This window comes from Silene latifolia, chromosome 11 (genome assembly GCF_048544455.1).
Source record: "Silene latifolia isolate original U9 population chromosome 11, ASM4854445v1, whole genome shotgun sequence".
Lineage (NCBI taxonomy): Eukaryota > Viridiplantae > Streptophyta > Magnoliopsida > Caryophyllales > Caryophyllaceae > Silene > Silene latifolia.
In genome coordinates, this window is record NC_133536.1 from 166,249,961 (window position 1) to 166,272,838 (window position 22,878).

Genomic DNA, 22,878 nt, shown 5'->3' on the forward strand with positions numbered 1-22,878 from the left:
TTTGTCACCACGAGTCATAGCATCACCGTCTGAGTTTTAGCGAGTTTTCTTTTAGTGTTAAGACTTTGAAGTTGTATTTCGTTAGACAGTTTTTGGTTTTGGATATTGTAAACTTTGCATTTTACATTACTTTAATAATGATGCTCATTTCAGACGCTTTGGTATATACTTACCTCGGGAAACCGAGATGGTAACGCACTTTCATGGTAGGGTGGTCCTAGTAAGGCACCTTGGTATGAGGGGGTGTTACAAAGTGGTATCAGAGCCGAAGATTCCGGCACCTAAACAAATGAATTTAATGAACCTAGGGAGTCTAAATAAAATGAACCCGGGGAGAGTTGTTTGGAGCTACCGCAAAGACTCGGGAGACGTCCCGGAGTCGCACATTGGCCCTTACTAACTCGAGCCGGTAACATGGGGGGAAGTGTGAGGTGAACTAGGCTTTGTGTGTGCACGTATGTGAAGATACATGTTGGTAAAAGTCGATAGTTGCATATATGTGTGATGAAGTTCTTAACTGTTGTGATGGGAAGGAGTAGTAGATGAAACGGGTTGTGATTTCAACGTTGGATTTAGCATATGTGCAAATTGGATGCTGATGTGGTTACAATATGGTGTTAAAGTTTTAATATATGCGTTGCATGCTGACGTGATTATAACATGGTTTTAAGTCCTTAAGTATTTGCTGCGGGAATAGTGAGCATGATAGGGGAACCGTAATCTGTAAATCTTTTTATAGCGTAACTCGGCCGAGCAGGGCAGGTACTCGACCGAGTATGGAGTACTCGGCCGAGTAGCCAAAACTCGACCGAGTGTTGTTTGATGGAAAGAAGCATTTGCTACTGTTTGTGATAACTCGACCGAGTATGAGTGTATACTCGACCGAGTAGCGTCCACTCGGCCGAGTGTTGTTTGCACTCGACCGAGTGTTCTTTTTGTGTTTTGACGTTTGTCTCTGGAGTCGATACTCGACCGAGTATCTGGTAGGGTACTCGACCGAGTTATCTTTACTCGACCGAGTATGATGTATACTCGGCCGAGTGTTCTTATGGCGGAAGGGTGTTAAATTTTGAGCATGTGTTTACGTTTCTTTCATTCTTATCAGCTCAAAATGCTGCCCAAAAGAACTCCCGCGCAGATCCAAGCTTCAGAGATAACTCTTGATGAGGTTGCTCGCATGATTGAGCAACAAGAGGCTCTCCTTGAAGCTCTCAAAAATGTGGGAAAAGGAAACGAAAAGACGATGGATGCAACCCAGCTTAGCATCAACATTGCTCGTTTCCACCCTCCCACATATGACGGGGTAGGTGAACCAAAGCTGCTCGAGAAGTGGCACCGTGAGATTCAAGCTCTCATGGAAATGGTTAAGTGCCCCGAGGACATGATTGTTGAGCAGGTAGTGTACTACCTAAGAGGAGAAGCTGGAGTTTGGTGGCAGAATGTCAAGGATGATGCTAGAGCTTACTACCAGGCGGAAGGGGCTATTCCGTGGTCTGGGTTGAAGAGTGCTATGAGAGAGCAGTTTGTGCCGGAGCATATCCGACACAAGATGAGATCCGACTTTGATTCTTTCACCATGTCTAAGGAGATGACAGTCACTGATTACTATCATCGATTTTTGGAGCTATCTCGTTATGTGGAAGATATGCAGCTCGGGCAAAGAGGTTTGGCTCTCCGTTTTGAGAGGGGTTTGTCTGCTAAGATTGTGAGTCGTATGCCGGTGGGGTTGCTCGACCTCAAGGAAGTGTATCCGAGAGCGGGCCAAGCCGAGAGAATGGTGGATCTCTCAAGGAGATCGAGGAGAGGAGTGCTACGAGAAAGAGGAAGGGCGATAATGGGAACAACAATCAGCCAACCAACAAGAAAGGGAATTTCAATCATGCCAAGGCTTTCTCTAGTGGAGCTGGTTTCTCTGGAGGTTCTCGTGGTTGGGGAAAGAATGGAGGTCGGGCTGTAAGTGACAACACCAACCTTACGTGTTTCAACTGTGGTGGGATAGGCCACAAAAGGCGGGAATGCACGAGCTACAAGCCCGAAATGGTTCAGAGCTCGATCGGAAATTTATCTCGGGGCCGACTCGAGTTTTGCTAGCAACCGACCGGGAGGTTCATGGGGCAACAGAGGTGGACAGGGGTAACCGGGCGGTTACAACCGCGGTGGTGGTGGATCTTATCAGCGCCAGAATAACAGTGTCACCCAGGATTCGGCAGCTAAGCCAAGTACCTCCAATGCTTCAGTTCAGGGTGGAGGACAGAAGAATAGTGGAAAGCTCTTCATGATGGATAAGCAGGAAGCACAAGATGATGCTCATGTAGTTACCGGTACCTTTCTTGTTAATAATGTACCGTCCTTTGTTTTGTTTGATTAAAGGGGCTACACATTCTTTTGTGTCTAAAAGTCATCTTTGTGTCTATGGGTTTGGGAAAGTTTGAAGTTGTAAAAGATGATGTGTTCATACCTTCGGGGAGTCTCGTCGTGTCTCAAGTTATATAAGGGCATATCTATGGTGATTGGAGGGGTAGATTTACCAGTAGACCTGTTAGAGTTTCCTAAGGATGGGTTTGAGGTGATTGTCGGGATGGATTGGCTAGGGAAGTATGATGCCAGGATAGATTGTAGACAAAAGAGAGTGTCTTTAAAGGGTCCCACGGGTGCTAGGGTGTCCTATAGAGGGTTTGTAGTAAAGCCTAAGTGTAGGTTTATAGCAGTTATGACTTTAAAGTCATGTTTAAGGAAGAAGTGTCCCTTAATTCTTTGTCATGTGAGAGATCACCGAGTAGAGCCGCCGACAACTTCTGAGATTTCCGTGGTGAAAGAATTCGAAAATGTCTTTCCTGAGGAAATACCAAGTTTGCCTCCCAAGAGGGATGTCGATTTCAGCGTGGAGCTTAAGCCGGGAACGGGTCCTATATATAAAGCACCTTATCGTATGGCACCTAAAGAGTTGGCTGAGTTGAAGAAGCAGATACATGAGTTGTTAGACAAGGGTTATATCAGGCCTAGCGTGTCACCGTGGGGAGCCCCAGTTCTTTTTGTAAAGAAGAAAGATGGGAGTATGAGACTGTGCATTGATTATAGAGAGCTCAATCGGGTTACAGTGAAGAATAAGTCTCCGTTGCCGAGGATTGATGATTTGTTCGATCAGCTAAGTGGAGCTGGTGTGTTCTCTAAGATTGATCTGAGGTCGGGGTATCATCAACTGAGGATAGCGGATGAGGATATTTTTAAAACAGCGTTCCGATCTCGTTATGGTCACTACGAGTACGTAGTGATGCCTTTTGGGTTGACCAATGCGCCAGCAGCTTTTATGGATTTGATGAACCGGATCTTCACACCATTTTTGGATAGGTTTGTGGTTGTTTTCATCGACGATATCCTAGTGTATTCTAAGACTAAGGAAGAGCACGAAGAGCACTTGAGGATAGTTCTGCAGACTTTGAGAGAAAATCAGCTCTATGCCAAGTTATCCAAGTGTGAGTTCTGGTTAGAGGAAGTGGCTTTTCTGGGCCATGTAATATCCAAGAAGGGGGTATCCGTGGATCCTAGTAAGATTGAGGCCGTTACCAAGTGGGAATCGCCGAAGAATGTTGCTGAGATTCGGAGTTTCTTAGGCCTTGCCGGCTACTACAGGAGATTTGTGAAAGATTTCTCTACCATAGCACGGCCTATGACATCCTTGATGAGGAAGGAAGTCAGATTTGTTTGGGATGAGAGTTGTGAGACGGCGTTTCAGACCTTAAAAGAACGCTTGACCACAGCTCCTATCCTAGCCTTGCCAGAGGGTTGTGAGAACTTTGAGGTCTTTATCGACGCTTCAAAAACGGTCTTGGTTGTGTTTTGATGCAGGGAGGGAGAGTGATAGCTTATGCTTCGAGGCAGTTGAAGCAATATGAGGAGAACTACCCTACTCATGATTTGGAGTCAGGTGCGATTGTGTTCGCTCTTAAGATTTGGAGGCACTACCTTTATGGCGCAACTTTTAAGGTGTTCTCGATCATAAGAGTCTAAAGTATATCTACACTCGAAGGAGCTTAACATGCGACGAGGGCGGTGGATGGAGCTGATTGGAGATTATGATATGGAGATCATCTATCACGAGGGTAAAGCTAATGTTGTCGCAGATGCTTTGAGTAGGAAGAGCGTTCATTCGCTATGTACATCTATGTCCTTGCGGAAGTTGATAGATGAGATGTCTAGATTGGGAATCTTTATGATTCGAGAGGGGAATACCATCGGGGATTTGACGATCGAGCCAGAGTTGTATGAAAACATCAAAAGTAAGTAAGAGCTTGATCCTAAGATCCAGGAGTGGAAGTCAAAGGTAGAGAGTGGAGCAGCTTCCAGGTTCTCTATACATCCAGATGGGAGTGTTCGTTTTGATGGGAGATGGTGTGTTCCTGACGATGCAGAGTTAAGGTGAATGATCTTGTCAGAGGCTCATTGCACTCCTTATTCAGTTCACCCGGGTGGTGACAAGCTTTACAGAGACCTTAAGAAGACTTTTTGGTGGCCGAACATAAAGAGGGATGTAGCTGAGTTTGTGGCTAGATGTTTGACCTGCCAAAGGGTCAAAGGTGAACAAAGGAGACCCCAAGGTAAGATTCAGTCTTTGACAGTGCCCGAGTGGAAGTGGGAGTCGATCTCCATGGACTTTATTGTGGGGTTACCTAGGTCACAACAAGGTAACAACATGATTTGGGTGATTGTGGATCGGCTAACCAAATCAGCCCATTTCGTCCCCATGAAGGATACTTGGTCTAAGATGCACTGGCATTGGGTTACTGAAAAGCATGTGGTTCGGTTACATGGTATTCCGAAAGATATCGTTTCGATCGTGATGCGAGGTTCATATCAAAGTTTTGGCAAGAACTGCAAGAGTTGATGGGTACAACGTTGAAAATGAGTACTGACTTTTCATCCGAAACCGATGGTCGACATAACGGACCATCAAGACCTTAGAAGACATGCTAAGGGCATGTGTTATGGACTTTGGGGGCAGTTGGGAAGACAGACTTGATTTGATCGAGTTTTCATACAATAATAGTTATCATACAAGCATTGGGATGACACCTTTTGAAGCTTTGTATGGCCGAAAGTGCCGAAGTCCAGTTTGTTGGGATGATAGTTCCGAGGCAGTGGTTTTAGGGCCACAATTGGTTCAAGATATGGTTGAGCAAATCCAGTTGATCCGCCAAAAGATGAGAGCAGCTCAAGATCGCCAGAAGAGCTACGCCGATTTACATCGCAGGGACATTGAGTTCGCGGTAGGTGACAAGGTGCTTTTGAAAGTGTCACTTATGCGAGGTGTTATGAGGTTTGGGAAAAAGGGTAAGCTAAGCCAGAAGTTTATAGGTCCTTATGAAATTCTGGACCGTGTTGGCGAGGTAGCCTACAGGCTAGCTTTACCACCAGCTTTGGATAGAGTGCACAATGTTTTTCATGTGTCTCAACTCCGGAAATATGTGAGTGATCCGTCGCACATCCTCGAGATGGAGAACATCGAGCTTGATGAATCCTTATCCTATGCCGAGATTCCTAAGGAGATTCTTGATCGCAAGGTTCGTAAGACCCGGAATGGTGAGACGGTCTTACTCAAGGTCCTTTGGTCTAATCATAATGTGGAGGAAGCCACATGGGAACCTGAGGAAGCTATGCGAGAACGTTTTCCTAACCTTTTTGATCAGGTATGTTTGGTTACGGGGACGTAACCGTTGTCTTTTTAGGGGGGTAGGAGATGGTCGCGATGGTGTTTTGTTGATTCTTTTTCTTTGTTTGGTTCGAGTCGGGGGATGCGTTCGGGGTAACTTGTTGTGATGCTTGTATAGTTCCTTGGAGTTGTCTCATGTGATTGTTATAGTCTTGTGGCGTAGTGTTGTGCTTGCTTGTGTAGTAGAGTGTGAACTTCGGGACGAAGTTCTTTTTAGGGGGAAAGATTGTAACACTACGGATTCTCCTTGGAGCCTACTCGACCGAGTAGAGCCTACTCGGCCGAGTAGTGCTCTGGGTGCATGTTATTTTGGTTCTGCCGAGGAATACTCGGCCGAGTATAGTAAATACTCGACCGAGTATTGGACACTCGGCCGAGTATGCACTTACTCGACCGAGTGTCCGGTTTGGCGGAGTGTTATTTCGACGGTTTGATTAGGGAATGTTTAGGGTATTTTATACAACCGCGTCAGTTTCTAATATCATTTCATAAGCGTTATCACTTCTACGTTAACCTAATCACACCCAAATCATTCCCTAATCCTCCTCTCGAGCATTTCGTAGCGTCATTGTGTGGATAATCGTCGTGGTTCTCGCGTTTAAGTTCTCGTTGCACTGTTGGTAAGTTCTGTCTTCATGATTATTTGTATTGTTGTGAGTTACTGTACATTTATATGAGAGGAAGAGTTTGAGAATTGTACAAAGTGTAATTGTGTTGCATGATCATTGTATAGGAGAAGACTTCGTAGAGGAGCCTTTTTGATTGTTCGTGTTGCATACTGCTGTTATTGCTAAGGTAGGGTTTCCCTAATCAGTTTACTGTGCTTTACATGAATTGTTGTTTTAATTATCGTCGTCTATTGATCATCGTAGAATGAAGATTTTTGTGACAGTGTTGGTGTGAGGGGATTGAGATGACTGTAATGTCATGTGATTGTGATTGTGGTGGAGTCACTTGCGGGAGTGGCTTCACACCCTAGTTCGCCCTCCGTGGAACCCGCCACGGGAGAGGATGTGCACATTAAGGGACAGGGATCGTTGTCGCTCGTTGAGGAGCTGGACTAGGTGGGATCGGCTGCGGTCACCCACTGGCGGCGAGGATTACCTGTTGCGATGGGTAATCTGGCAGGACTACACACTTTAGTGTGTAGTCGGTTACTATGTGAGCTTGGGTGATTGGGAGTTGATGATGATCAGACGAGTATTGCATTTGTTTGTCTTGTTATTTCCATAATACTGACCCCGTTGTTGTTTGTGGAATCTGCGGTGATCCATTCGGGGATGGTGAGCAGGCTTGACAGGTTTTGCTAGTGAGAGTTTGGGGATTATCTTGGGAGATTTGTCACCATGAGTCATAGCATCACCGTCTGAGTTTTAGCGAGTTTTCTTTTAGTGTTAAGACTTTGAAGTTGTATTTCGTTAGACAGTTTTTGGTTTTGGATATTGTAAACTTTGCATTTTACATTACTTTAATAATGATGCTCATTTCAGACGCTTTGGTATATACTAACCTCGGGAAACCGAGATGGTAACGCACTTTCATGGTAGGGTGGTCCTAGTAAGGCACCTTGGTATGAGGGGGTGTTACAACCTCATCTCAGCAGCCCACCGCAACCGAGTACGAGCCAATCAATTTATCACCAAGAGTAAGCCACTGTTCGAAGCACCATGGCTCCACACCTGTCTGCAACTTCAAAGCTAGATTCGTCTAGACGCCGTACCGAACCCGAGCAAGGCTGCAGCCCACCTTCGAGAATCTTAGTCCCGTTCCCAATTCGAGCAACACCGTCGAAGGCCCACCATGGAGCCCGGCCTCCACGCGAGTCTTGAAGCTATCCGGTGTATCCATCCGGCGTATCCAGGTCAGTTCTGGTGCAACTCGACCCCGTCTGGTGTTCCTTCATGTGCAGCCACCAGCGAAACCGAACACCTCAACCAACCAACCATCTACAAACTCCATCACCCACCTTCATTTCGTCAGCCACCACCATCAATTCACATAAATCACCATCAACCCAATTTGAACTTGTCACACTCCATTTACCATTAATACAAGCTGATTCTCTTCCGAACTACCTTTGATTCAAAGCGAATAAATCGCAATTAGAAATTGAACTTCAAACTAATTAATTCAAATTAATTAGTGCAATTGATTGATGTAAATAATTGAAAAAGACCAGAAGGAAACGGCGGAGAAAAGATCGACGGTGACAACGATAGTGAAGCTGACTAAATTTTCTCTCCATTGACATCGTATAATCATCAACAACCACTGTATTGAATGTTGTTTAATATTGGGTGAAATTATTTTTAATGTAGCTTTGTTTTTTTGTTTTTTCTTTTAATTTCATCTCAGCCCTTGGTTTCTTTTGATCTAGTGGCTGAGATTTTCCAAACTCACAACTCACCATAAGAACTAAACTCACGAGATCCCGCCTCTCTCTCTCTCTCTCTCTCTCTCTCTATATATATATATATATATATATATATATATATAGAGAGAGAGAGAGACAGAGTCGGGATCCGGTGAGAACTCCTAAATATTTGAGGATTGAGTAACGAATTAAATATCACATCATATACAAATCAATATCGCGAGGAAAATTGACAAACAAAACCACATAAAACTCCCAAAATCAGACAATCGTTTCTCTCTCTAAAAAATCCAAAATCAATCTAAAACATTTCAAACAAAAATATATCACAATCCTCTCAAAAATCTCATTGAAAATCTGCGAAAACCTAAAAATTCAAACACGATTTTAACTGTATTTTAACATCCTAGATTTATTCATTCATTAGATTGAATAATCTCACTAAAAATCGCACAAAAATCGTTGAGGTACATTTGTTTCTCGTTTTTTTTTATTTTTGCGATTTTATTTCAACGTATGTAGTGTTAAATTGATTTTACATGTTAATTTTGTTCGAAGTTAGTGTATGTATGTTGAATTAAATGAATTTAATAGGATTAAATCAAAAAAAATTGAACTAATCTTCAAGTTATTTAGTGTACTTTCATGTTCTTGCTGTAAATTTCTAAATATTTTACTTATAAATGATTTTAAACGTTTTTCGTTCATAATATCGACACATTGAATCAATTGTTATCATCAATTGAAGTTGTAGTTGTTTATAAGATGTCTTTTTTTTTTGTTCTAATCGCTAAAATTAGGGTTTAATATTGATCGATTGTGAAAATTAGGGTTCAACATTGTTTAATTGTGAAAATTAGGGTTTCATATTGTTTTAATCGCGAAAATTAGAGTTTAACATTGTTTAATTGTGCAAAATTACAGTTTCATATGATAGAATTGAAGTAATCGTTTGTGTTCAGTAAAATGAGTAATGTCGAATTACATGTTGGCTATGATAACGGAAAACGTGTGATACTGTTGTTTGTATGATGTGATACTGAATGTGAAGTTTAGCGGTACTCTATTTTCATACATTTTGGCAGGTTTACTACATAATTTAGTTGTAAAATGTCATCAAGGCACTAAAACGCTATAGTATGGTGTTTTCGCAGTAAAATGTCACTGATTTGCAGTAAAATAATGTAAAATGTAGCTGTAAATACTGTAATATGGTGTGTTTTTTATATTTGTTGTCTTTTATTTTGTTTGAAAGATGATACTAAGATGATGTTTTGTACTTTGTTTTCCTTTTTTTGCAGATTTCTTCACTTTTAATTTGAAGGTTACTTAAGAGTATGTGTGCATGCTGGCGGAGTCTATAGTGCATGATCTTTTTTTTTTTTTTGGGAAAATGTAAGCTTCTCATTAAAAGATCATAATCTCCAATTACAACTATTAGAAGGCATAGTTATACTAACATTCCTTCATTACTTGACAAATTTATCTAACCACGTTTTAACATTTGCCTTTTGACACTTAGTCATAAACTTCTTAACTCTATTACAAACATCTATCTGAACACATTTAACAAGCTGCTCAGGACGAAGCACAACCTGTTCCACCCTGCACTTGTTTCTAGCCATCCACACATGATAAATCAGGCCAGCCAAAATAATCCCAACTATTCTCTTCTTGCTGAGACTCCTGTAACGTTTCTGACACCACCATTGAATGCACTCTTCATCAGGTAGCACCTCATCACACCACACAGCAACCAAATTGCAACATCTCCTACTGTATTCACACTTAAAGAATAAGTGACAATGATTTTCCTGCTGCAAACCACACAGATAGCACAAATTTGACTGAATGATCTGCATGTTCATCAGTCTATCTTGAGTAAGTAGTCTATTATGACCCATCAACCAACTGATAAAACCATGTTTAGGGACCATCCACGTATTAAGGATCCATGGGTACCACGCACAACCAAATATCCCGACCTTGTAACCAGGTATATCCTAAAGCAAAGAGAATAAAAAGCAATCACTCCAGAACCAGGCTGTAAGAGTTCTTTGAATGTAGTTTTTGTCTGACAAATCTTTCTCCAAGCCCAGCTCGAATTAGAGGTTGGTTCATAATCCTTCCAATTCCTGCCTTTGATATAAATTGCATGCACCCACTTGACCCACAAGTGATCAGCTTTTGTTGCAATCCACCACACATACTTTGCCACTGCTGCCATATTCCAAATCATCAAATTATGTAATCCACTCCCTCCTTGCCTCTTAGGCTTACACACACGATCCCAAGCAACTAAGGCTGGGCTAGAACTATCATGGTGCCCATGCCAAAGGTACTCTCTACAAATTGAGTCAATCTTTTTCAGCACAGTTTTGGGGAGAATGAAAATACGAGCCCAATAATTGTGAAGAGTACTGAGAACAACCCTAATCATAACCATCCTGCCAGCATAAGAAAGATGCTTTGCCCCCATATCTCTTATCCTATCCACAACATTATCAACCAACCTAGTACAATCCAGGATTGATAATCTCTTAGGTGATACTGTCACCCCCAAATACTTAAAGGGAACAATATCCAATTTCATGCCAGTAGCCCTTCCTATCTCATGAACCAGCCAATCATCCATACCATTGCAATAATAATTAGATTTCCCCTTATTCATTTTCAAACCAGAAGCCTTGGAAAAAAACTTGAAGGCTTGCAACAACAATTCAATAGAAGCCCTTTCTTCTTTGCAAAAAAGAATCAGATCATCTGCAAAACATAAGTGGGATAGCTCAATTCTTTTGCAAAGGGGGTGGAACCTGAACTTTGGATGCCTCTGGGTAACCATCAAAGTTCTTCTCAGATACTCTAGGCACAGGGTAAAAATCAAGGGGGATAAGGGGTCTCCCTGCCTCAATCCACGCTTTCCTGGGAAAAACCCAAAGACCTCCCCATTTAAAGCAATAGAGAAGGATGGAGTTGTAATGCAATTCATTAACAAAGTTATCATATGCTGAGGGAACTTTAGTGCTCTCAACATCCCCTCCACAAAACCCCACTCAATACTATCATACGCTTTTTGTAGATCTAGTTTCATCAACATTCTGGGTGAACAATTTTTCCTCTTGTATAACCTGATAAGGTCCTGGCATATGAGTATATTGCCCACAATATCTCTCCCCTTAACAAAGGCACTCTGGGAAGGGTTGACAATATCAGGGAGCACTTTACTCAGCCTGTTGCAAATCACCTTGGAAACACACTTGTATAAAGTATTACAGCAAGCTATAGGGCGAAACTGTAAGACTGACTCAGGAATCTCTACTTTAGGCACAAGAGTGAGGATAGTATTATTGCACTGCCTAAGTAACTGCCCTGATCTGAACACATTCTGAACAGCTGCTATAACCTCCTTCCCCACAATGGGCCAGCAATCTTTGAAAAACTGACTACTGTAGCCATCTGGACCAGGGGCCTTAGTCCCTGGAATGGAGAAGATAGCTCCTCTAATCTCCTCCCCAGTAACAGGCTCCATCAAGACCTCACAGTGGTAAATAGTAAGGCATGGCCCTGACTGGACAATCTTCTTGTTCACCTGAGATACTGGCAGAGAGGTGCCCAACAGAGAAATATAAAACTCCTCAAAAGCCTGATTTATCTCTTCATTTTTTGAGCATAACTTGCCCCCCATGTCCTTCACCTGGAAAACTTTATTTTTCCTCCTTCTCTTTTTAATACTGGAATGAAAAACAGCAGAATTTTCATCACCATCTAAAGCCCAAGAAATTTTGGCTTTCTGCTGCAAGTAATCTGTCCTAGCCTGTTGTAATAACCTGACCTCTTTGGCACACTCACTCTCAGCCTGGCACACCCTCTCATTAAGAGGATCCTCCCTAAGCAAAGTTTGATAGTGCTCCAATGACAACTCAGCAACACGAGTAAGATTCTCAATGTCACTAAATTGTTCCTTGTTCAAAGTCTTCAAATCTTGCTTCAATCTTTTGAGCTTTGTCACCACAGTGAACATGGCATTGCCCCTAACTTCAGGTTCCCAGCTATTTTGAACAGTTTCCAGGAAATTAGGTGCACTAGCCCACATATTGAAATATTTAAAAGGCAACTTCCTATTCTGAACAGCTTCCTCAAAATTAATAAGGCATGGGCAATGATCAAATAAACCTTCAGGAAGGAAGTTTGCATAGCTTCCAGGAAAGACATTCAACCAGTCTTCATTAGTGAAAACTCTATCAATCCTACTATACACCTTATCCCCAGCTTCATGCTTATTTGTCCAAGTGTAGAAAGATCCACACCCCTTAAGTTCATACAATTCACACCCCTGCACCAGCTGTTTGAGAGGATTGATATCAGCCAGTGTAACAGGTGCTCCTCCAATTCTTTCATCAATGGCCATTACAGCATTAAAATCCCCACAAGTTATCCAAGGGCCCTTAATGCTATGATGATACTTCCTAAGACTTTGCCATAAACTGTCTCTCTCAGCTGGTTTATTCAAGCCATAGATCATAGTCAGCCAGAAAGAGATATTCCTTCCCCTATCCATAATCTGAGCATGAATACATTGAGCAGTAACCTCCTTAATAGTCACCACAAACATACCAGGATCCCAAATCAACCAGATCCTTCCACCTTTGTGACAACTAGAATTAGTGCGATGACCAATCTTCACATAAGCTATTTCTAACTTTATTCCAATTTATAGACTTAACCTTAGTTTCCAACAAACCAAATAAACCTACTTTATTGTGGTTGAGAAACCATTTTATTTCATTCTGCTTACTAGTTTTATTCATACCTCGAACATTCCAGAACCCCAAGCTACCCATTATCAGTATGAGGATTACTAGACTCTCCTTTCTCAAACAAAACCCTTTCCATCAATCCTGCTTTAGATTTTTGGAGAGAAAGAGTCAATGACTCCATAAAAGACAATCCACCAGGAGTAAACAACCTCCTTTCAGTATTATCCCCCCTCATCAATCTAGTCAACATCCTTCTAGGCATAGAAGGCTCAGTAACAGGACCCTTAGTCATCACCACAGGAGGAGCTCTCTGAACCACATGAGTAACCACTGGAGTGGGGACCCTAGGTGCCACAGTCTTAGGTGGAGTAACTTTCTGTGGACCACCTGCTTCTTCTGAGGCATAGGAGCCTTGCTCTTTGCCCCTGCCTGACTTTGTTTCTGTTGAGCATTAACCTTTGGTTTCCAAACCCTGCGAGTTCCCACAGCCCCATCCCCCTTCCTGCAAATATCTGCTGTATGCCCCATTCCACGACAAGCAGTGCAGGTGGTGGGAAGCCAATCATAGACCAACCTAGCTGTCTGAATCCTACCCATTTCATCAATGAAAGACAATTCAGAGGGGAATTGTTGCCCAATTTGTACCTCAAGCATAACCCTAGCATACCCCAAAAAAGTTCTGGTAGCAGTAGCATCATCACACTTTACAAATTGTCCCACAATTCCACTCAACTTCTTTAGACAGTCAACACCCCAGAATTTGAGATCTAAGCCATATATTTTCATCCAAATTGGAACCCTAGATACATCATGTTTAAGCAATTCTGCATCAGGGGTCCATTCCTTAATTATGACAGGCTTATTGTCAAAAATGAGGTGACCATTCTTCAATACAGTTTGTTGTTGTTCCTTGGTCTTAAATCGAACCAAGAAGACTCCATTAGGAAGGAAAGAAACCCTATCTACCCCATTTGCCTGCCACACCCTCTTAACAAAACCACTGATGACATTACTCGGTGGATTCGCTCCAAGTATATAACAGTAGATAGAAGTAGACCAGAACTTTACCTCAGCCGCAACATCCTCCTTTGTAATACGAAGCAACGGCGGTGACGATGTTCTAGGTTCATCCTGCTCTGGAACTTCTGACTCCAATTCATCAAGTTGATCATGCACTATAGAGAGAAGGTTCTAAACAAATCATGCTTTTTTATTCATTTCTCTTATAAAGACAAATTCTTTATTTTTAGATATCGTTCCAAGCGGTTGTAAATTTGTATTTTTTTTTCCATTTTTGAGTTGGAACGTAAAATAATGGTAACAAAATTATAGGTGTATCAGGATTTTCCTTTTTTTATGTTATTAAATAGAAAATATATGGTTTCTAAAGTATTTCATTTTTTTTGGTAAACAATATCACACGTTTGTTTAACAATATCACAAGTTTTAGTAAACAATATCACGCTTAATTATAAAAAAATATCACCTTTCATAACACAATATCAAATGACTTTGAGAACAATATCACACTATTAGTTTAACAATATCACAAGATGTGGTAAACAATACCACATTATTGGATTAACAATATCACAAGATGTGGTACACAATATCACACTACTAGCTTAACAATATCGCCCTTATTGTGTTAATAATATCAAATGACTTTGAGAAACAATATCACAGCATATAAGATAAAATATCATTGCTGAATCTAAACAATATCACAAAATTACAACAGCAATATTAATTTATAATGACTACAGCAGATTACTATCCTTCCAAAATTACATCAATCAGTGCATATTCAATTAAAGTTCTGTCAACACAATCTGAGTACACAGATTAGTTCCTTTCTCTTCCTCTACCTCTACCAATTTCTTTTTATTATCCTTTTTGGCATCTTTTTTCAGCACAATCTTCAACTTCTTACTTGACGGTTGTTCAACCTCATCTTGTTTTAAACACCAGTACAACCATTTTCATACAACCATTTCATGACCATGACTCAAGTTAATACCGCCACCTGACTATCTACTCAACTTTCAGGAACTCAATTACATCAAACCATTAGTACGACACTAATGAAGAATATCAGGAGACTTCATATCCCCTTGGAAAGTAACACTGATCCTTAGCTTTATTTCTGACATAGTTTTATCAATTAGCTTCTTTGGGCGCATCATGAGACTTCATATCCCCTTCAAAGTGGATCTTCCATTCTCAATAAGCAAACATGTGAGAGATATACAAGGATTCAAAGTAAAGCTCGTCAAGAGCAATGAACCATACTGTGCAGTGGCGTCTACTTCCACTTCATCGATGATCCATCTCAAAGAAAGAAAAGATGGCCGACACATTTACTCCGCATGATTCTTCACCTTTAAGCCGCTTAAATAACCTGGTCTATCCAACCAACAATTTAGTGGGACAAAGTCCAACCTATTGTACCAATAAAAGAAAGTGGATTAATAAAAACTCGAAATAACAACAATTACAACATCGTACAACATAATTACAATGATTAAAGCAGAAAAACAACAACATTTACTACATTTTACAGCAAAACAACAACTTTATATAGCAAAAGAACTATATTACAACATTTGGAGCAACATTTTACAAAGATTTTACTTCAAAGCAACGACATTTTACAACAAAAATACCAGATTACAGCATTTAGAACAACATTTTACATCATTTTACTTTGCAAAACAACAACATTTTACTGAATTTTACAAGATTTTTACAACATTACACAGAAAATTCGTATCGTTTTAACAAAAATTCGGAGCATAAACAATGAGACCTTAATTTTCAGAAATACAACATACATAATTATAACGTGTGATACTGTTAAACATAACATGTGATACTAATAAGTATAAGGTGTGATACTAATTTACATTAATTAGCTAAACAACCATGTATTATATTATATTTCAATCCGTGATACTATCAAGAATGACATGTGATACTATTAAGGATAACGTGTGATACGGATTCACACTAATTAGTTGAACAATACTAGGTAGTTAGAAAAGATGAACAGCAAAGATAACTCATACAGAAATTGTTAATCGGTACTACTTGAATGAAAACTTGATTAAAACACAAATCCGAAGAAAATAATGCTAAATATAGTGAATATACAAAGAGAAGAAGAAGAAGAAAGAATAAACATTAAACGAGATGATAAGAATACATCAATTAAAAGAATATAGGATCAATTAAAACAAAAATTATAATAGTTATGTTCAAATCATAGAAAAAGAGATCATAACAAGACATCAATTAGAACGTAATGAGATGATAAAATTACATCAATCAATTAAATTAAAACGAAAAAGTTGATAAAAATAGATCAGTTAAAAAAGAAAATAATGATGATCAAAACAAACTTAAGTGCCTATAATTCAATAACAAAATTAAAATTTCCAATAAAAAGGAGAGTGAATCATACCTGACAATTCAATTGCTAGAAGTAATGAAGAAAAAATCAAATTGTATAACTTGTATAAGAGGAAAAAATTTGACGGCGAACAATTAGGTCGACGCAGGAACAACATCGTATAGAAAGAGAAAGAGAAAGAGTAGAGAGAGAAAGTGATTGAAAAAGAATGAATGAATGAGTGGCTGCTGGCTATTAGAGTATGTATAAATATATCAAATTGTAAAATGACGAATATACCCTTACTATTCAGCAACATATCAGCCATTGATCTTTTAGATTTGACGGTTGTTATTTAATCCTCAATCCTCAATTATATACCTTATACTCACATGATCTCATTCCTATATATATATATATATATATATATATATATATATATATATATATATATATATATATATATAATTAGGATCACATGAGTCCACCCTATCTTTTTGAGTCCCGTGAGTCCACTTATGTATCACACGCCCTACACAAAAATATCACGATTTTTTTTTTTACGAAAAAAAAATAATTTTTTTTACGAAAAAAAAGTAATTTTTTTACGAAAAAAAAAAAAAATTTTTTTATGGATAATTTTTTTTCCTTAGTCTAAGCTGTGATATTGTTTAATATAACCGTGATATTGTACTAAGTCTGTGAGTCCAGTAGAAGAGTATCACAAGTTGTACAAAATAATATCACACCTTACAATAAACAATATCACTGGTTGTACTAAACAATATCACGGGCAGATCCGTCTTCCTTGCAACTCAAGCTAATATATGTGATAATGATACATTTGCTAGTCGTCCAGTCTACATGGGCCACAGATCTCATGTGAGATGGTCTCATGCTAATATAATGTTATGGTCTCCACCCAGTTACACCCAATTTCATGAGATGGGTCAATCTCATAATATTCCTACCATGAAATCGTTATTTTGGAAGCTAGTAAACCTCAGTTCCTGAAACAAAAGACTGTACAAAAAAAGATGTACATTAACTGCACTGAGACATTTCTCCCTTGAGGACTAAATCCACCCAAAACGTTGATAGCTTGAGGAGTCAACCCTACATGCCCCATCACAGAAATTCCAGCTTCCACAATGGCTTTAAAGCACAGTTTCATTAGTGCTCTAGTCATCCAAAAAAAGGTTGTCCATTGTTGAATGTCTAAACAGAAAAGGGATTTGCTTGGTCAATTGGTGTATGTTATGTAAATAGGGAAGTAACACCCATTCACACCTATTTTTCAACTGTCCTATATTTACTGCTCTCTTGGAAAAATACCGTTAGTTGGATTATTATCCTAGGTCAATCATCTGATCTTTTAACATACCATGAGGTTATGAAAGTAAAGTTGAGGATGCGATAACTTACAAGCAGAATGTATCGTTATCATCCAAACTTACAAGCAGAAAGTAAAGTTGAAGATGTACATTAAGTGTTAGTTGGATTATTATCCTGGGTCAATCATCTGATCTTTTACTCAAAAATATGTGATAACGATACATTTTGCTTGTAAGTTTGGATAATTGCAGTTCATCCTAACTTGTCGACTAACCTTATGTACCATCGTGATATTCTTGTGTATAGTGTGTGATACATAAGTGGACTCATGAGACTCAAAAATATAGGTGGACTCACCGGATCTTGCCTCTATATATATATATATATATATATATATATATATATATATATATATATATATATATATATATATATATATATATATATATATATATATATATATATATAATTAGGATCACATGAGTCCACCCTATCTTTTTGTGTCTTGTGAGTCCACTTATGTATCACACGCTCTACACAAAACTATCACGTTTTTTTTTATGAATAATTTTTTTTTCCCTCTAAGATATGATATTGTTTAGTATAACCTGTGATATTGTATTTGTGTCTGTGAGTCCAGTAAAAGAGTATCACAAGTTATACAAAACAATATCACATCTTACGATAAACAATATCACTGGTTGTACTAAACAATATCACGGGTTATACTATACAATACAATATCACATCACTGAACCTAACTTCGCCTTTCACTATCTTCATTGTCAGTCATTTTGTCCACCATTGTAAAACTGTTGAGTTTGATTTTGACCAGACGCGGAAGCGGAATAAACCTTGGACATCTTCCCTTCCAATTCGAACTGAACTTGGACACTCAACAACAAACTGATACTCTCATCCTCTGAAATTAAATGCTTGCTTGCCGCCTCTTTCATTCCAGTTAAACATTCACACATTCACTAATATTATAGAGTCCCATGACCACCTTTAATAAATTAGTCATTAATTAATAATGTTCAACAGGAATCATAACCCAGCGATTTGGAGAAGGTGAGAGTGAATGTTCAGTAATCATGCTTTGGACTTATGTTGCCGCCCCTGTGGCAGTCCCGCTTTGGTGTACTTTCTTCCTGTGGCTTCTGTCTCACTAAATATTATTGTCCTTGTAGCAAAAACATACTGCCCGTGTCAAATCTAAACAATTAATTATGCCAAATATTCAGAGCTTTCTTCATTATCAACCGTTTTCTTCATTATCAGTGGTCATTAGTGAATTGGGGGTTCCTAATTCAAAGATGAATTGGGACTCTATAGTTGAACATTCTCTAATATTATTCCAACTACATACATACAACCCAAACATAGAAACACTTGCATTTTATCTGGGCATTCGATGAAATCGGAACCTTCTATTTTCAAACACAGGAGGAAACACACAACCAAAATGGAAAACGGCAAGAACGGAAAACACAACACAAGTAGGAGACTGATGAGCTACGATGAGTTGCCGCAATATCCATCTATAAGATTCAAGCTTGTTTTACAAAATCTGGATTCGTGGTTAAAGCTCCTTATGGTTGTAGCTCCAGATATAGTCTCAGAGAAATGTTGTATCACTGGAGCTTTCGCTACTCCACCCAATCGACTGAGTTCTCTTGCTGAAGATAAATAGTATTATTGTTCATAATAATTCTATTCATCATTAATGTTTCATCATTAATCTGAAACATTGCGATAATTCCGTTAATTCGAGTATTATTGTTCATAATAATGCTATTCAGAGAGCTTTAGAATGGGTTAGGATAATCAGAATAGGTTTTGTCTTGTTTGCAATTGGGTTAAATTCAGTCTCGATCAGGTTCTTAATGAATCGAATTTGGATTTCGGTGAATGTTCTAGCACCAATCAGAATAAGTTTTGTCTCCGGTGATTGTCGATTGATGATGAACGGTGTCACGGACAGTCATGATGAAGGTGTTGATGGAGGACAAAAACTCGTGATATTCTTGTGTACAGCGTGTGATACATAAGTGGACTCATGAGACTCAAAAATATAGGTGGACTCACCGGATCTTACCTCTTTCTCTCTCTCTCTCTCTCTCTCTCTCTCTCTCTCTGTGTATATATATATATATATATATATATATATATATATATATATATATATATATATATATATATATATATATATATATATATATATATATAGGATCTTGTGAGTTTGGTTTCTTATGGTGAGTTGTGAGTTTGTGCTTTGATGAAATCTCAACCACTAGATTATATTAGAGATGAATGGTCAAGATCTAATCTTACATGTAATATAAAACCACTGTCATTTACTTATTTTCTCTTTTTTCTAGTACTACTCTTTTCTTTTTTACTTTAATTTTTTATCTTTTTTTTTACCTCGTGTTATTATGCTTTTTTTTTACCACTTTGATTTTTTTCTCTTATGTTTTTCTCTAATTTTCTCATTATGTTACCTTTTTTTCTTTTTCTTTTTGTACCAGATTTTTTTTTACTTGAAATTTTTTTACTCTTATTTTTTTTGTCTCGTGTTATTATGCTTTTTTTTTACAACTTTGATTTTTTTTTCACTTATGTTTTTCTCATTATGTTACCTTTTTTTCTTTTTCTTTTTGTACCAGATTTTTTTTACTTGAAATTTTTTTTACCCTTATTTTTTTACCAAGTGTTATTATGCTGTTATTATGCTTTTTTTTTACTTTGATTTTTTTTACGACTTTGATTTTTTTTTACCACATGTTATTGTGCTGTTATTGTTATTCCACTGTTATTGTGATGTTATTCTGCTGTCACTTTGACTTTTTTTACGACTTTGATTTTTTTTTCTTTTTTTTTTACCACGTGTTATTGTGCTGTTATTGTGATGTTATTCCGGTGTCACTTTGATTTTTTTTTACTATTTTGATTTTTTTACTACTTTGATTTTTTTACTCTTATTTTTACCGAATGCTATTGTGCTGTTATTCTGGTGTTATTGTGATGTTATTCCGGTGTCACTTTGATTTGTTTTACGACTTTGATTTTTCTTTCCTTTTTTTATCCCGTGTTATTGTGCTGTTATTCTACTGTTATTCTGATGTCACTTTGATTTTTTTAACTACTTTGATTTTTTACTCTTTTTTTACTACGTGTTATTGTGTTGTTATTCTGGTGTTATTGTGATGTTATTCCGGTGCCACTTTGATTTTTTTGACGACTTTGATTTTTTTTACCACATGTTATTGTGCTATTATTCTATTGTTATTCTGGTGTCACTTTGATTTTTTTTTTTCTACTTTGGTTTTTTTACTCTTTTTTTTTTACCGCATGTTATTGTGTTGTTATTCTGGTGGTATTGTGATGTTATTCCGGTGTCACTTTGATTTTTTTTACGACTTTGATTTTTTTTTTTCTTTTTTTTTTTACCACGTGTTATTATTCTCTTATTCTACTGTTATTCTGGTATTATTGTGATGTTATTCCGGTGTCAATTTGATTTTTTTTATTACTTTGATTTTTTTGCTTTTGCTTTTTTTTTTTTCACCGTGTTATTATGTTGTTATTGTAATGTTATTCCTGTGTTATTGTGGTGTAATCCATCTCTTGTATTTATTATACAATTCATTACTATTAACTCATTTTCCCTTATATGATAAATCTTCTCCATTCTCCAACTTTTTTGCAACTACCAACACAAAACCAGACCACATACCACCATAAACTCCATCCTTCAGACCACACACCACCATAAACTCCATCCTTCGTCAATTCGAACAACCCATTCGCAACACCTAGCCTGCACTCCAGCACCACCCCTCGCAACACCTAGCCTGCACTCCAGCACCACCCCAGCAGTCTTAGCTCAACTCGACATCGACACCGGTGGAAGCCACCATCACGAGAGGCAACAGGATGAGGAATATATGAGCGAGTTCCGGACTAAGACTGCCAACAACGAAGTCTATAACCTACATTGAACGTATTGTGAACAATGAGGATGATACAGTGGCTTCCGTAAGATCAATTGAAAGTGCTCATGATCTTTACATAGTGGGAAGAGGGCAAGGCATGATTTCACCGCTTACTGCCGGTCTCACTGACTGGAGTGAGTGCCCTGAGCTTGGTGCGATAGGTGACATGTTGGCATCCTCCGATTTCACCGATTACTTCTTCCGTATCGTGTTCCTTGCCCTTGCCGTCATCAACTACTGTGAATTCCTCCGTATCACCGTTGATTTCCGCCGTATTTTGCCTCTCCACCGCCATTTCAGCTCCATCGAGCTCGGGAGAACGCAATTGCTTCGTTGTTGATGGAGAAGCCATCGTGAATTCCTCGTTTGAGACATTTCTGTCGCCTAAATAGACGAATTTTTCAGAAACGACATCAATCTGAACGATTTTTGTGTTATCCACGAATTCTTTAGTCGTTGTAGGAGACACGAATTCCTCGTTCGTCGTATTTCTCTCTCCTTGAAACCCTAAATCAACCGAGCTTCCCAAAACGACATCGTTTGTAACTCCCTTAGTATTGTCCGTCGGCGGCGAAGACGGCGGCATCAATGAATTCTCCTTCGCACTCCTTTCCTGATTACTAGACTCTAATTCATCGAAAGTCTCGCTAACGATGTCGTTTATCATCTCCTCGGTGTTTTCCACAGCGAAACAGACGAGATTCGCATCAAGATGTCCCAGGACAGAACATCAGATGCATCATCTCAACATACACTAATTGTATGAGAAATTGATTTGGGGATTTTGAGTTTTCTAGGGTTCGCGATTTTGGGGGGAGAGATTGGAATTAAGAGGGATTTTAGGGAAGAGTGGATGAACATTTTATCTCAGCCGTTTGGTTTCTTCTAATTCAATGGTTGAGATTTTCCAAACCCACAACTCACCGTAAGAACCAAACACACGAGATCCCGCCTCTCTCTCTCTCTCTCTCTCTCTCTCTCTCTCTCTCTCTATATATATATATATATATATATATATATATATATATATATATATATATATATATATATATATATATATATATATAGAGAGAGAGAGAGAGAGAGAGAGAGAGAAGAGATCAACTAAGGTCCACATTTATATTGAGTCCATAAGTTCTATTATGAGCCATTGGATGAAGGGAAATGGAGGGATGAGATCAACCCCAAAAAGTGTGTTTATAAGCTAATCTCACCATCTCTCTCCTCCTTCACTAATCCACTCTAATTAATCACTAATTTACTATATATTTGTTTTCCACTCATCCATTTCTCTTTCATCTTACACATTTCATTTC

The 22,878-nt window shown here is 38.6% G+C and overlaps 1 protein-coding gene across 1 annotated transcript; it reads right to left on the reverse strand.

Moving 5' to 3' along the window:
• Positions 1–9,550: 9,550 nt before the first annotated feature.
• Positions 9,551–22,229, reverse strand: LOC141614311 (uncharacterized). Its single transcript, XM_074433067.1, has 5 exons — positions 21,677–22,229; positions 13,226–14,013; positions 12,919–13,148; positions 10,075–12,736; positions 9,551–9,898 (listed from the first exon to the last, which is right to left on the reverse strand). Exons 1-5 carry the CDS (start codon positions 22,227–22,229, stop codon positions 9,551–9,553), a joined length of 4,581 nt encoding a protein of 1,526 aa, XP_074289168.1.
• Positions 22,230–22,878: the final 649 nt, after the last annotated feature.